This window comes from Labrus bergylta, chromosome 2, assembly GCF_963930695.1.
Source record: "Labrus bergylta chromosome 2, fLabBer1.1, whole genome shotgun sequence".
NCBI classification, from domain to species: domain Eukaryota; kingdom Metazoa; phylum Chordata; class Actinopteri; order Labriformes; family Labridae; genus Labrus; species Labrus bergylta.
Window position 1 is genome coordinate 9324611 of NC_089196.1, and position 14472 is coordinate 9339082.

At 40.0% G+C, this 14472-nt stretch overlaps 1 protein-coding gene across 11 annotated transcripts in view; it reads right to left on the reverse strand.

Annotated features, from left to right (window-relative positions):
• ncor2 (nuclear receptor corepressor 2) overlaps positions 1-14472 on the reverse strand; it is a 95889-nt gene that overhangs the window by 71492 nt on the left and 9925 nt on the right. For all 11 annotated transcript variants that reach the window (XM_065964054.1, XM_065964038.1, XM_065964015.1 and 8 more), the window contains exons 2-3: positions 2203-2398; positions 1304-1419 (exon numbers count right to left, since the gene is read on the reverse strand). In XM_065964054.1, coding sequence (XP_065820126.1) covers positions 1304-1419; positions 2203-2307 — 221 coding nt within the window. In that variant the 5' untranslated portion in view covers positions 2308-2398. The remainder of the gene's footprint in view (positions 1-1303; positions 1420-2202; positions 2399-14472) is intronic.

Here is a 14472-nt window from a genome sequence, read left to right on the forward strand (position 1 = left end):
GGGAGAAAAAAAAAACAATCTTGTTACTTATCCTACTATCTTCTGTGCATAATGTTAAATTCATGATATTCCCATGAATCTTTTATAAATGCTCATCGAGACTCATCCTCGAAGAGCACAGCTAAATAAATAATAAACAACCTTTGGTAGGTACAAGACCAGAGTCTCCAGAGAGAAAGTACTATACATACAATGCTTTGGCAGACTTACTATTGGTCTATTGAAGATGGCAAAACCCTGCAAGCTCCATTGCCCCGCAGAGCCGTTTAACACAACATTACAGAGGAACGGCTCGCAGATGCCAATTACATAAGGATTACACTGGGGGAGGGTTAACAGGGGGAGGCTTTACTAGAATAATACTGCATGAAAAAGGTTAAAAAAAACACTTGGAATACTAATGGAATATAATATCCTTGCACTGATTGATGTTGAAACACAAAAATGCAGTTAGAAAAATGTATAAAATCATAAATATTGTGCTTTTCATGTTACATTACCCCCAATTCACACATATGCCGTGCACGCCGCAGTCTGTCAGCGCACTAGGCCATAGTTAGCTGCCACTCTAGTCAATCATTGTGTCCGTCTCCGGAGCGTGCCGCCAACGCCACTACGCTCTGCTCCATTTTGAATACGCTGCGAGTCTATTTCTGACAGAGTACACTGCGGACACACATCAAGCTGGACAGAATATGACAGCCCGGACAGGAAGTCAGACAAGGAAACGCACAGAGCATCCGGTCAATTTCAAAATAAAACACAATATACGGACTCGCGATTGTATTTTTCATCACTTTATCAACATTAAGTCAAAACAGGCACAGAATGAACACCAAATCATCTTTAGAAAGACAAAGCACATATATATATATATTTTTTTTTTTTTTTTTTTTTTTTTCCTTCAGTAATTTGGCTACGTCTGTGCTGTCTTGTTCTGTTTGGTATGTGAAAAATGAATAAAATATATATCAAAAGAAAAAAAGAAAGACAAAGCAACATGTTGTTGGCATGTTTTTTCTCTATTTTTTCAGCGGGATATTGTAGTAGTTATCCTCTGATGCGTGTACAGCTGGTCATGGGTGCACTACACTGCACTGACGTTCCAGAAACTGATCCAGTGGGGATGGAATATGTGTGAATTTGGGGTTACCCTCTGTTGTGTTTGTACAGTCAATAACACTGCACAAATCATTTATACAAACATACAATGGGGAAAATGCATACAATCAAAACACACTGCCATCTTTAGTAGTTGTAATTTTTTGCTCCTAAGAAAAGACCGTGAGCTTGATGGACCTACCTCTCATTTCCAGGCTGAAACTCTGAAAGCAAGGACGGCCGACGGCGATGGGGTTGTGCCAGGTGAGAGCTGTAGTCTCTGGCATGATGAGAGTGGTAGTCAATCAGTCCCACTTCCTGGAAAAATAAATCATGGGAAGTTGTCAGTGGGGAATAAGATACCCTACTTTAATCCTCTGTCTAAAAAAATAAATATATATAAAAAAAAAAAACATTAAGCATTTCCATGTCCTGCCTTTTTTCTCATGTAACAAACACCCAGTCCTTTTCATTCCAGCTCTCTTCTCTCTCTGCTTCTATTTGTGTGTCACACAAGTGGGGAAACCCATGCAGCTACTGTAAATGTGTGTGTTTGCCAATCAGGGATTGTGGGACACAGCCTGTCAACCTTGATCTCCTGCTGAATGTGATGATAAAAGAGAGGGGAAGGATTAACTACAGGTGCAGCTGCGGGGATCCTGGGGGGGTAAGCCCTCAATTCTACCGCCAAACCAGAACAAAAAGAGACCTGTGAACACTGGAGGTCACTAAATGAACTTGTGCATCAGCTAGAGGCCTCTTCTTTGAAGCATAGACAGCCCTGATATGTAGAGGAACATAATCTTGATAATTAGGTGATGTGGGTGAAAATAATGGGAAAGGCCTTAATGCGAGGCCACAACGAAAACATGAACTTTCAACTCAAACATCTAATGAGGGAACAGTTTTGTGTGCACAACACTGCAACCTGGGAATGTTTCTGTTGTTAAAACATCAGCAGGGGCCCCTGGGGTCATGCTCTCTGCATTGGTTCACAGTAATGCCTTGTTTACACAATATCCAACAAGTACATATTGTTTATGGCAGAAGAATCTCTAAAAATCTCAGGCACTAGCAGTGGTGCCATTGAACGGCCCTTACCGTGTGTGCCCGTTGCAGCTGCAGTGGTAGAGTGGCGGGGTTTGGCAGGTGCCGGGTATCCACAGTCCTCCGGCCCGGCGGTACAGACTGAGGATGAGAGGACATGCTGGCACAGCCGCTTCCTCTAAAGGCCGGAAGTGGGTGTGGATCCGGAGGAGATGCCAGGCATTATCAGCTGCTTCTCTTAGCCTGCAACCTGTAGAGGACAAAAAGACATTTTATTAGGTTAGATTAGAAGAACCCCATTTGATGGCTTTGATACCTTTAGAACTACACAGAACAATGTATAAAACATTATGCAATATGTGTAACTGCTGCCCAGAAACAATGATGTTTTCTGGCTAACACTGAGGGTAGTGATAGATGAAACTGTGTATGTCTGTCTTCCCAGGATGACAGAATGATATCACCTCCCTCACACAGCTGCTCCCCCCTACATCACTCAGAGTAAAGGACTGAGCACCCCTGCACCTGCTAGGCTGAACTGCTCCTCCGTTGCTTACTGAATGGCCCACTGTCCTCACACTTAAGACACACACCAGCCAAGTCAAGCCGCTGGCCTGCGAACCCAAAAATACTCTGGGTCTAATGGGGCTTTGGAGCAAACAAAAATAACTCATCGACAGATCGAGATGTAGACCTTGAGAGTCAGGCACTAGATTTTAACTCCAGCTGACAATATGCAAACCAGAGTGGTCTTATCAATGAGGAGTGTCAGATATGAATCAGAATGATAAATAAGTCAAATCGGGTACACACCAACATGTAGGATGACTAAACATACTGCAAATGGGAATTTATGTATCTCTATATGAAACTTTAAATTTTGTAAGAATACTAGAGTGTGGAAAGAAATGGCAAGTTTCATATTACCGCTAAGTATGGATATTTCTATTATATTAATAGCAAATGTGATTTTTTTTAATTGCAATTATGAATTGCTGAAGGGGCAGCACAGCTCATTTTGAACAAGTTGCATTGTTAAAAAATCATGCTCACATTGGACTAGACTGAAATACTAACAGTTCAGATTGAGAGGTGCATGCAGCATTACTTTGACCACAGTGTTGGTCAGTGTGTGGGCTTGACTCCATTGTGTAGAAATAAAAAGACTGAAGTGAGATAAAGAGATTTATTTGACAAAACAGTTCTTGATTTAGTTTAATTTTGTGGACATAATATGCAGTTTAACAAGTTAAATTGAAATATATTGTAATGCAATTCTCAGCATATTGCAAAATGTTTAAAATCGCAATAATATCGTATCGCGACTCAAGTATCGTAATAATTTGGTGTCATGGGGCCTCTGGTGATCCCATCCCTAATACTTTTGGTGTATTTCACCTAAAGTTCAACTTTCAGCCCTGCTCATCACGTTACTGCAGCCATTTCACTCAGACAATCTCAAAAGCACGTGAAATTAGTCAGTAGTACTCTCAACTAAAGGTGCACTGATAGATCAGTGGGTGACCGTGACCGGAACCGGACGATTTTGGCAGAAAAAAAAAAAATATTGGCTCAACATGGCACTGATCAAAATCTAGACAAGATTGTGCTCAAGTAATCTGTTTACTGAATGGAAAAGCCATCAGCACCAAGACAACCTCCTAAAAATGTAATGAATAAAGTCAGAAAGAGATTTAAAACAGAGGTTAAGTATAAGTAATATGGGTAGAAATGATTTCCATATTTAAGAATCAAAAAAGGAGCATTAAGATGATAACTAGAAGTTTCAATGCATGTTAACAATGGCTTTCTATCAATAAAGAAAACAAGTCCTCAGTGAAGAGCTGTCCTTGATGCTTTGAAAGATGTAAACATATAGTGGAGTAAAGTACAAGGTCATGTTTACTGGCCTTGTATAAATCATAACACCTGTCAGTCCACATTAGTTGGATTTTTTGTCAGTTTGGATCTGATAACAGGCCGTGTGTTTGTTCTCAACAACAGTGGAGTTCATTGGCATTAAGTAGTACTTTTATGTCCACAAACCAAGGCAGTGTCACAAGTCACTGCTGGCACAGGTAGTGCACTGTGGTCATGAATTATGTTGTTGTGAAAGATAAGTGGTGATAAGATAGTTAAGTCCAGGAAGCAATCTACACTTGTTGGGAAAATACAGTTTTTTCACAGAAGTAAGGCATCTAAATGTACCTTGTACCTTAACACAAAAACACATTGTTAATCCCCAGCCAAAAAGTGGTCTATAAATTATGTAATACTAGTTTAATAGCACCAATGACAGGGCAACTATTTCCCCTGGTGGTGATAGTTCCTTACAGTAGTTCTTTAAAATGTCCAATCTAAATAGTGAAGTAAATAAATGTTAGACAGTTAGACAGTAATGGCCAGTCACACAAACCAGATCACAACACCGCCTAGAACTTACATTATTTATTGACATGGTCTAATAGTGTGGAGTGCCAGTGTGCCAGTCTCCATTGTCTGACTGAGTTTGGACTTTTTAGGAGAACAAAGAGAGGCACTATCTGCCCTTCCTTCCTGCTCGACTGTCACAAACACAAAGTGTCACTTGATTTTAGTTATGCAAAGGGCTCTATAACCAACAGCTGAACATTGCTCAGGCTTTAAGGAACAGAGAAGCTCTGTAAATACTGGCTCAGAGAGGCCATGATATAGGGAAGCGCTGCTGAAATTCTCACACTGACCCGGGACTTTGCCTTTGTGTCAAGTAGCCAAAACTGCAGCTTCAAATATTTTCAAGTAACTGGAGCTTCTCATAGTTTGATCTGACAGACCTAGGTAAACAATTCACAAAAAGGGAAGTGGTTTAAACCTCCAGTAGACCAACCTCACTGCTGGTGAAAGACTATTTTATATTGACAAAGCATACAAATGTGTGAAGAAAAAAAGGCGAGCAAGAGAAGGTGAGATAAGCCATCCTCTGTGGAAGACTCTCTTTGATGACCGGCCAGTCCAGAGAGATTTCACTGAGGAGGACGAAAACAAATCTGAAGGCAGTCACAAGATCTACTCAGGACAAAAAAACCTGAATCAAGACGAGAGGGGCCAACACAATGAGAGAGCTTTGACATAAACTCTGAAGCAAGGGGGCCTTCCAGACAGGAGGCTAAACACATGCACTGGCACTGCTACAGACACCCACAGGCAAGTCGTTGGCTCACAGCCAGCACTGCGAATGAACTCACTCACCTCACTCTTCTCACTCTAGCGCGCTTTTCCTTCTCCCCCTCTCTTTTTGCTTTCGTCTTCTGCACAGAGTAGAGTGGGCCCCAGCTTTCAGCGGTGCAAGCCAATATTTCATCCTCTTACCCCTACACCCACCCACCCCTCCTCCACATTTTCAGGAATGGCTGTGGAAATACTAGCACAGAGCACACAGACGGCTTCCCGCCTGCCAAGGAGAGCAGGAGGCTGACTTCAAAACAACAGTTTAATTCTCCTGACATAAACAGTTCATCAAATCTCTGTCTGGTTCCACTTGGTAGCTTGACATTGAAGCTCTAGTCTCAAAGTCAGAACAAGGGATTCAACAGCTTTTAACACGTTTTTGTTAAGAGCCTTAATAGCATATCTTGGAAACTGATAGAAGCGAGGGTGCTGTGAATAGACAATCGGTCTAAAAGAAATGGTTTACACTTAATTTCAGCCCAAAAAAATATGTTCACACAGAAAACAATCATATTAAGAGCATTGAGCTGTCAGCAACGAGGTCTACTATTACACTGACAACCAGAAGAGAATCTGGCTCAGTTCAAATACATGCAGCTGGTACTAAGAGGCAGATGAGTAAACAGTAATGGGCACAATGCTTGGTCTGGGAACAACATCAGAATTCTTTAAAGCGGAGCCAGAGAGAGCTAAGCTAAGGGGAGGGCGGCTGCTAGGACTCTCAGCCTAGGAATGTGGCACCCTGTCAGGTCTCATAAGAATTTATCTGGAGCCTCATTAACAAAAGGCTCCGGACAAGAAGGCTCTCGTTTACTTACCCTCCATATCAATATGGAACCACTCAAAATCGCCATGCATACAAGCAATCCTTAGCTTGAAGATTGATTCACACATGACCTTCATCTTAGGACCAGCATGGGTGGTCCTGATCAATTTATCAGAACAAAAAGTGATTTAGTGTTAAATAAACAGGCAGCACCAAATGGCGGACTCCACTCCGAATCCAGACCTAGGTGCTGTTTTATCCAGAAACAGTGCTTTTGATACTTTTACGGTAGTCTAGTGAAACAACACAGCTTCTCTCACCTTTACCCTGGCAATTTCAGCAGCCAGGAAAGTCACAGACCAATGCATTCTTTTTAACAGTCACAAGTGATGCCACACAGTGTGACGACCCCTCCCACTTTGCTCCCGCTCTGCCTGACTGTCTGCATGATGGCTTGTCTCTCAGCCCTGTCCTGCTCTTTCAGGTGCTTGGAGTTGGCATGTGGGTTGAGTTAGGAGGGCCATCACCTGTTACCTGCTCAGCTGAGTGGGCCCTTCAGAAAAGCAATATACTGTATGATTGATACTGTACTGATTGAGACTCTGACTCAGCCTTTCCTTCGTTTGGTTTGCTGCACTTATCACAAACATCTCACCACATTTCCATATTTCAGTTAAAAATAACCTTTTTGACTGCTTTATCCATGTGTGGCCTCCCTGCCAATCAAATCCTTTTGACCAGGCACTGCTAGTGAACACTGTGTGATAACACAGAAACACACAGAGGTTGATACAACTAAGCCTAGTAGTTGTATACACTGCCAACCATGGCGTGAGGTAATCTCCTTGAACCTGATCTTGTTAAATTTAAACTTAAGAACCCTGCTATATCCTACCCATACCGTTTGCAAATTTGTATAATTTTTTATGATTCAGAGACATTAGCGATCCTTTCCACATGTCAAAACGACAGGAGGCATCAAACAGCCCTAATCTCTAGAAACTCCTGTATTGGCTTCAACATCCATCATGTGTTCGTTTCTCCACTTCCAGACTCCCTCTCCCAAACTGTCCATCCACATTAAACATGAAAACAAAGCTCTTACGATTAATCCACTAAAGCTTCAGTATTTTAGACCCAAGAGGTTTATTAAGGTCAGGGATCAGAAACAAGGGTAATCTGAGTGGTAAACAAGCCGTTTGGTAACCACAGTTCCTCAAGACTGATCCAGCAGGATCACTTTTCCTTTCCATGTGACTTTGAATGTTTTCTTGTCTTCATCAGAAAGATGGATGGTGTACTGCAAAGCACTTCATATACCCAGGGTACCTTGCAAAACCTAATACCTTCAGAAACCCTCTTTTTTTTTTTTTTTTTTTAAACAACATCCATGCAGTAAAGCCTCATTTATTGAACACAAGTATAATTAAATATATTTTATATCATTTGTGAAAGCACTACATGTATTAGACTAAATGTCTTACTTTTTGAACAACATGGCAATATTTAAAAACTGCTTTCTTTTCAGTAACCTTTTTATTAACGTCTACACCAATATATTTTCCACCGATCCACGGATCAAGTGGGGCCCCGACCCAGGGGGGTGATCCAAAAGGATCACATATCAAGCCTGATCCGTTTAACCACTAATTATATATAATGCTGCACAAAACCATCAACATGGATAGATGCTAACCTGCCACATTGCATGAAGCAACGTAATCTGAGAAAAATGAGCTAAAACAAGTCATGCTTATGTGACTAATCTACAAGAAAAGTTTGCTTGAAATTACAAAACACAAGGAGCATGTCAGCAGAGCAAACATCTGACTTACTGGTGCTGTGTATGAAGATTCTGTGTGTCATGGTGTCATGGACTACAAACATAAACGCAGCCTAAGGTTGTGCCTAATGCACAGTATACAGAAATATGTCTGACCTTTTTATTCAAACTGGTGTGCCACTACAACTTCCCAATGTTCAGTACTTTTTGAAGGTCAAATGTGGCTCCAGTGTAAGTGACAGAGAGTATGATACTGAGATATCTACTCTAGGCTGCAGTAAAAGCAAGGCAGTCAAGTTATAGAGAAGCATTGCCTCTGCCTCAACATTCATTACGATCACCTCTGTGTCCTGTACTTCTAAACAGAACAGGCTACCAGCGTCTCCTCTGGAATGCTAAAGACGCAACAAAACTGTGTCGTACAATCAAGTATACACTTCAAACCTCACCAAGCACCTCAGCGTCAGACACCCAGAGGTACATTCACCATGAGGTACACAACACGACAGGCTAGCATGATCTAGCTGGCTAGCCCACTAGTAGGTTGATGATGAGCTACTAAATTCTGTATGTAGTAACGTTAGCCGTACCGTTAGTTAAGCTACATTATGTGGGTCTCATTCATGTGCTTTTAAAAAAGGTTGAATAGGGAAATAGCATGGGGCTACTTCATGTAATCTAAACTATATTACCACTTGAACTATGATGGCTTAATTGAGTCAGACTGAATGGCCAGTAAAAAGGCACATTACTAGCGAGAATTAAGCGTAACAACATGCATAATGAAAAAATGAGTGATTTTAGTAAATATGGCCTTTTTAGTAACAGAATCTATTATATTCATTGAATAGTACAAGGATATTGTGCAGGGCAGCCCGATAATAGACAACATAGTGTATTAAATGTTATAAAATCATATGTTCTCAAACGTTAATATATTAATATTTGGCCCAATTTGCATAGACACTTAAGTAATTTCCCCTATACGAAATTAAAAAGAGATATTTAAGATATCTTTGAGGATGTATTCTCAGTGTTTCCCACAGAATTAAGCAATATCTGGGCGGTGGAGTTCTGGTAAAAAGGTGCACAAGTGTGTGTGTGTGTATGTATGTATGTATGTAGTAATGTATGTTAAACACTGATTCTGTACACTCTGAGAGTCTTGTGTTGTGCAAAAGCCTGTCCAAATACATTCTTAATAAATAAATATAGATTATTGTGACACTACTAACATAGCATAAAACATCTGAGAATCACATCGAGAACCAGCTTTTGAGTCCCAGACTGTTTGGAGAAGGTGCCAAACAATGGTTCCTTTGAATGATGATAGATTTGTGAATTACCCAGATGATAAACAGACTGATTCTAAACAGTAGATCTGTACACTAAATGAAACTGGTGAAATTTGCTGGGGGGTTTTCATAACACAGAACATCAGTGTTTCACAATGTCAATCTATCTGTGTTATATTCATTTCACAGTACGTATCAGCTAAATATTTAGGTCTTAAGTTAACGGAAAGAGACCAAGTAAAGAGGGGGAAATAGCGGCACAACAATCGTCAAAAAAAGGGTGATCATAAATATGTTATTATGGGTAACGCGACCACATCCACATTCCTTTAAACTGAAGAACAATAATAACCAAAACTGACAAGGCAGATGGATGTTTTCTTGGTAGCCATTGTCATACTGACATTGAAGAATAGAAATACAACACATGACCATTATAGTGCACAGGTCATAAAGTAAGATGATTTATTTGAAGTATAATAAACATCAAACAGCAGAACAGGATGGGCATCAATTTCATATGACAAAGATCCAAACCAAATGTCAGACAACTATTACAGTCAGCAAGAGAATGAGTTGCCAAGAGGAAGGTAAAATCAAATGATAGGTGACAGAGTAGTGATATAAAAGGCTGCAGGCTACCTGTGTGCTCTGCAGACTTGATATATAGTGCAGCTCCTGGCAAGCAGGTGGCTGGAGTTTTGCTCTAGGTACTAAACAGTGAAATAGATCCTGACATCTCAAGCTGATCTTGCTCTACACATGCTTACCTTTCAACCAGGAAATCAGCAGCACAACACAGTCAGCAACCCAAGGCACTGTGAGAAAAGCATGAACATCCAGTCAACTTTGGCACAGCTATAATTTGCCTGATGGAAAGAGGTACAATCATCTCTGTAAACCACAGCCTGTCACACCTTTGTTTGAATCCGACAGAGCGGCACACTTCCCAAAAAGTTAACGACACTATGATTAGCTCAAGGAAAACTCCTGCAGAGAGCCAGGAGTGAAAAACATATTCAACTGGAACCAAAAATTGAAGTAGCATTAGACAAACAACATTTAAAATCAGTATCAGTTGAATTTATAAGTTATTAGTATTTGGTCAGATCCTGGCTGAAATAGCTAGATCAGGTATCGTGACAATAGGCCGAGCCATGGAGCTGATCTATACAACTTAGCTCTAGGCCATCCTGTGTTTACAGCAGCACGCGCGTCAACACTGTCATCGGTGCGCTGGGAGAACAGCGCATTCTGCTAGGTGGAACCAACATAGCATGGACGATGCTAGCAATAAAGGCTAAAAAGTTTGTATGAATTTCTTGTTTATCACACCAACAACTTCCACGACTGCAAGCAATTTCTACAGGGCTCATGTTTAGAGGGGTGGTGGTTTAAAGTTGAGTTTAAATATCTGAAAAAGGAAGATGAAACTACAACAAAACAGTTATCTTTGTTGTCCCCATTACAAATATGAGAGAAACTTCCAGGTGTACCGCCTCACTGATGGTACAGTATAATTATTTCTAAAGGAGTTCTGTTTGACCCCTTCAATAACGTATGAGAACATTTATGAGCAGTTATGGATGTAAAAGCTGAAAAGCTTCACCACAGATACCTGGAGCCATTTATGTTACAGCACAATGCCGTGCTACAGGCTACGAGCTAAAAGATTCACTACAGATATCTGGAGCTATAACGTTAAGCTGAAGCTACAATGTTAGAGCAGTAACCTTTTCATTTTATTTAAGAGCATGACATTTTAAGAGACAATTTTAGCAACATGAAAAAGCAAGGGGGAAAAAAAGGAGTGCACCGCTTCAGCTTTTTCACACATACAGAGCATCTCAACAAGGGTTCACTGTGACAGCAGAGGGTGAGTGATGGCAAGTGGTAAACAGACTTTGGGTCAGATTGCAGCAGTAGTAAGTTAGTTTGAATATATTCATTTATTTAAAGTTGTCTACAAAGTTGGAAAAAGCTTATGCAACCTTACACACTAAGTATCCCCCGCCTAATCCTCACTGTGAGGAATACAGGTTATTAATTTAAAACTGGTATCATAGCTTTACCGTTTTAACTCACTCTGGAAATTGTGATCAAGCGCACTTTTAAACTGTGTGCAGTAAAATTCTTGTCTGACATTGATTCAGTGACAGTAATGGCAAGAATTAAAATCAGTATTATATTAGCTTGTTTCATAATCCGATAAAACTACTCAGTGTGTTTGAGATTGAATGAATTACAGGCTCTGTAAACAGCATCATTTCATCCGTCAAGTCATTTGTTATGAATTGGCGCTATACAAATAAAGATTGAAGTAAGAGACTGTAAATGTTTCGGACAGGAAATAGATGAATGAGGTCAACAGGGCCAATGATTGGCTGCTCCAGATGTGATCTTCCAGCTGTATCCATGCTGGACAGTAGAGCAGATATTGGATTTCCTGACTGTTCCCCTGCCGCCGGCCGCCTCAGCCACACTGTGAAATTACATAAGGCTCTCCCCCTCCCCCACCCTGCTAGCTGGCGGGCTGAATACTGGGGCCTTGACACACTGCACTTCACACAGTAATTGTTCCCAACTACTGACTTTTGTTTAGATGGCTGAGCAAATATTTAAGGAAAAGTTGTAACTAGAAGACATCTTCTTAAGGTTCTTCAGTACTGTAGAAATAATACTGGTGATTTGACTGGTCTATTAAAACCAGCGGGGGGCACAGTTGATAAAAAATGTACTTAACTTTGTTAACTGTTAATCCTTTTACAAAGACGTTAACGTTGATAGCATTTAATCACTTAATGTACATTAAAGGCTTTATATGCGATTTTTTGATCCAGCAGATGTCGCCCTTGAGCACCAGCATGAAACCAAAACAATTTGCAGTGCATTGTTGTGTTAGCATGCTAATGCTAGCGATCTTTATTATGCTCGTATCTTCACGATGCATGTAAATTTACCCAAAATGAGCGTGATCTAGAAACACAGTTAAGCAGTGAGTATAGCATGTTATTCTTCTTTTCTCTAATCGCTCAATTAAACAACTTTTATACTTGAGGGGAGGAGTCAGCCGGCCGTCCCGACGATGTAAACAAAGTGAAGATAGGACTCGCAAAACTCTGAAAACATCACAGACAGTGGGACTCGGGTGTTACACCCATTGTAAACAGTCATGACTCACAGAGTTATATTCAGAGGATATACTTGATTTCTATTAGATTTAAGTGTGGAAAATCGCATATAAGGCCTTTAATAATTAACTGAAATTAACGTACAATGTCGATAGATTTGAGTTCTTAAGAGTCCATGATGACTTAAAAAATCTAAAATTACACAGGTCTGTTGTAAAAATCTACATTACACAAAATAGATTTTTTTAACGTATATAAGCTCTGTCTGCACTCTCGGTGTAGTCCAGAACTACATTCATGTAGGCCAAGCAATATTTTACAATTAAAGTGTCCAAGGCAGAGAAGGGCTCCAGGAGGAGCTGTATGTGAAGGCAAGCAGCCACATTTTTCACTAGGACTTCATCCAGAGTTTCTCCAACCAGACACCTAGTATTTTTTCGGCAACAAATCCGAGTAAGGTGAGAACGCAGCAGATAATCTCCGGAAAATTCACCTTGAGCCAATAGGAGGGGGAGTGACGTTTATATACCGTGACTGCTGCATAGAATGTATACACTCGACATTACGTCACGTCCTACCTCAGGAGACTCCCCCACCCCCCCTCCCATCTGACAGGGTAGTCTCGAGCTGTGAGGAGCATATGTGAACGGCCAGGTCAGGAGAATGTCTCAAGCAGTCTTAGTGAAATTATCCCTAACAGACATTTAACAGTTAAGCGTTGCTTTAAGTTGTTTTGTAATCCATGTCATTACAAGAAGAACAAAATAGGGAAAAACACTTGTTCACTTCACTGAGAAATGAGTCAGAGAGCTCTGTCGCACCAAATCCCGTCATCACTGACTCAGTTCACTCTTTTAAACAATCACCAAAGTTTTCCAATTGTCTTCGTGACATTTGACCAAACTACATCAAAGCTCATCAAGTTTTCCAATCTTTAATCATTTCAGTGTTGTTGATTTTCAACATGGCGGGTCCGTGTGACTTGCAGGTTGCAGATTGAATTTGCTTTCGGACACATTCTTTGGACACAGATAATCAATACATGTTATATTAGTTTTGTAATGTAAGAATGTTAAAGAACTATTAAATGAATAAATCTGTCAGGGATTCTACGATATCAACATAGGGTTTTTTTTTTGTTTACAATGTTGCATTAACAGGAAAAGAAAGCAGTCCTGTGATTTTCGTGATGCAGCAAACACGGATAGAATATCAGAATCTGATTGGAAAAAAGGGACACCTGTTTATTGTGGAATGCCACTGAATTTTGTTGAATATAGGTGCAATCTTTAAAAAGTAGTCATCAGTTCCCAAACCATTGTAAACACTTCCAGAACAAATCTAACAGAAAGAAAACATTACTGTTATGTTGTGGTGTAATTTAAAGAAGTAATAAGTAACTTTTTCACCATAAAGTAGTATTTTCAAACTTGATCTTTTCATCAGGGAGAAAAGCATCACTATTCGGCCTGGTCACAACAGATTCCTCCATTAATGTTCCTTTAAGGGTATGCTGCTTCTTTCCTATGATGACACATTTTTCATGTGTAAGAGACAGGATGTGACTCACTCTTATATTTAAGGTTATAACCTTATCTGTGTAGTTGACTATGGTACATTATGCAAGAACTTGTGTCTATTCAATTATTATTCTACATTTATTCACACTAAAGTTATCTTTTTTAAATGTTTTGTGCGTTTTGGTAAGAGATTCTCATAGAAATGTCTGGTCTTAAAAGTATCAAAAGCATCGCCTGGTTGTTGTGCAAAAATTTAAGAAGCATAAGAGTAGTCAAATAAAACCTAATGTTCAGCCTGAAATCAGTATTTTAAAAGCCCTTCTTCCTGACCATCTCTTGTACACGATTTAATATCAAATGAGCCTAAATGTATCACCCCAGACATCATGCAAAAAACAGACATGAACATCAAATGATCACAAATTGATTGAGGTTTAAGGATTATTGTCAATGTATTTATTTTCTTTCTGTTTATCATTAATAACCACGAATACGCTCCTTTACACCTACACTCCTCAGCTCTGCAGGACACAATGTGACAGCATCTCTCTGATCTATGAAGCTCTATTTACAAATCTCTCTTTATTCTCTCTTCTATTAAAGCCCACCTGACACTCGGCTC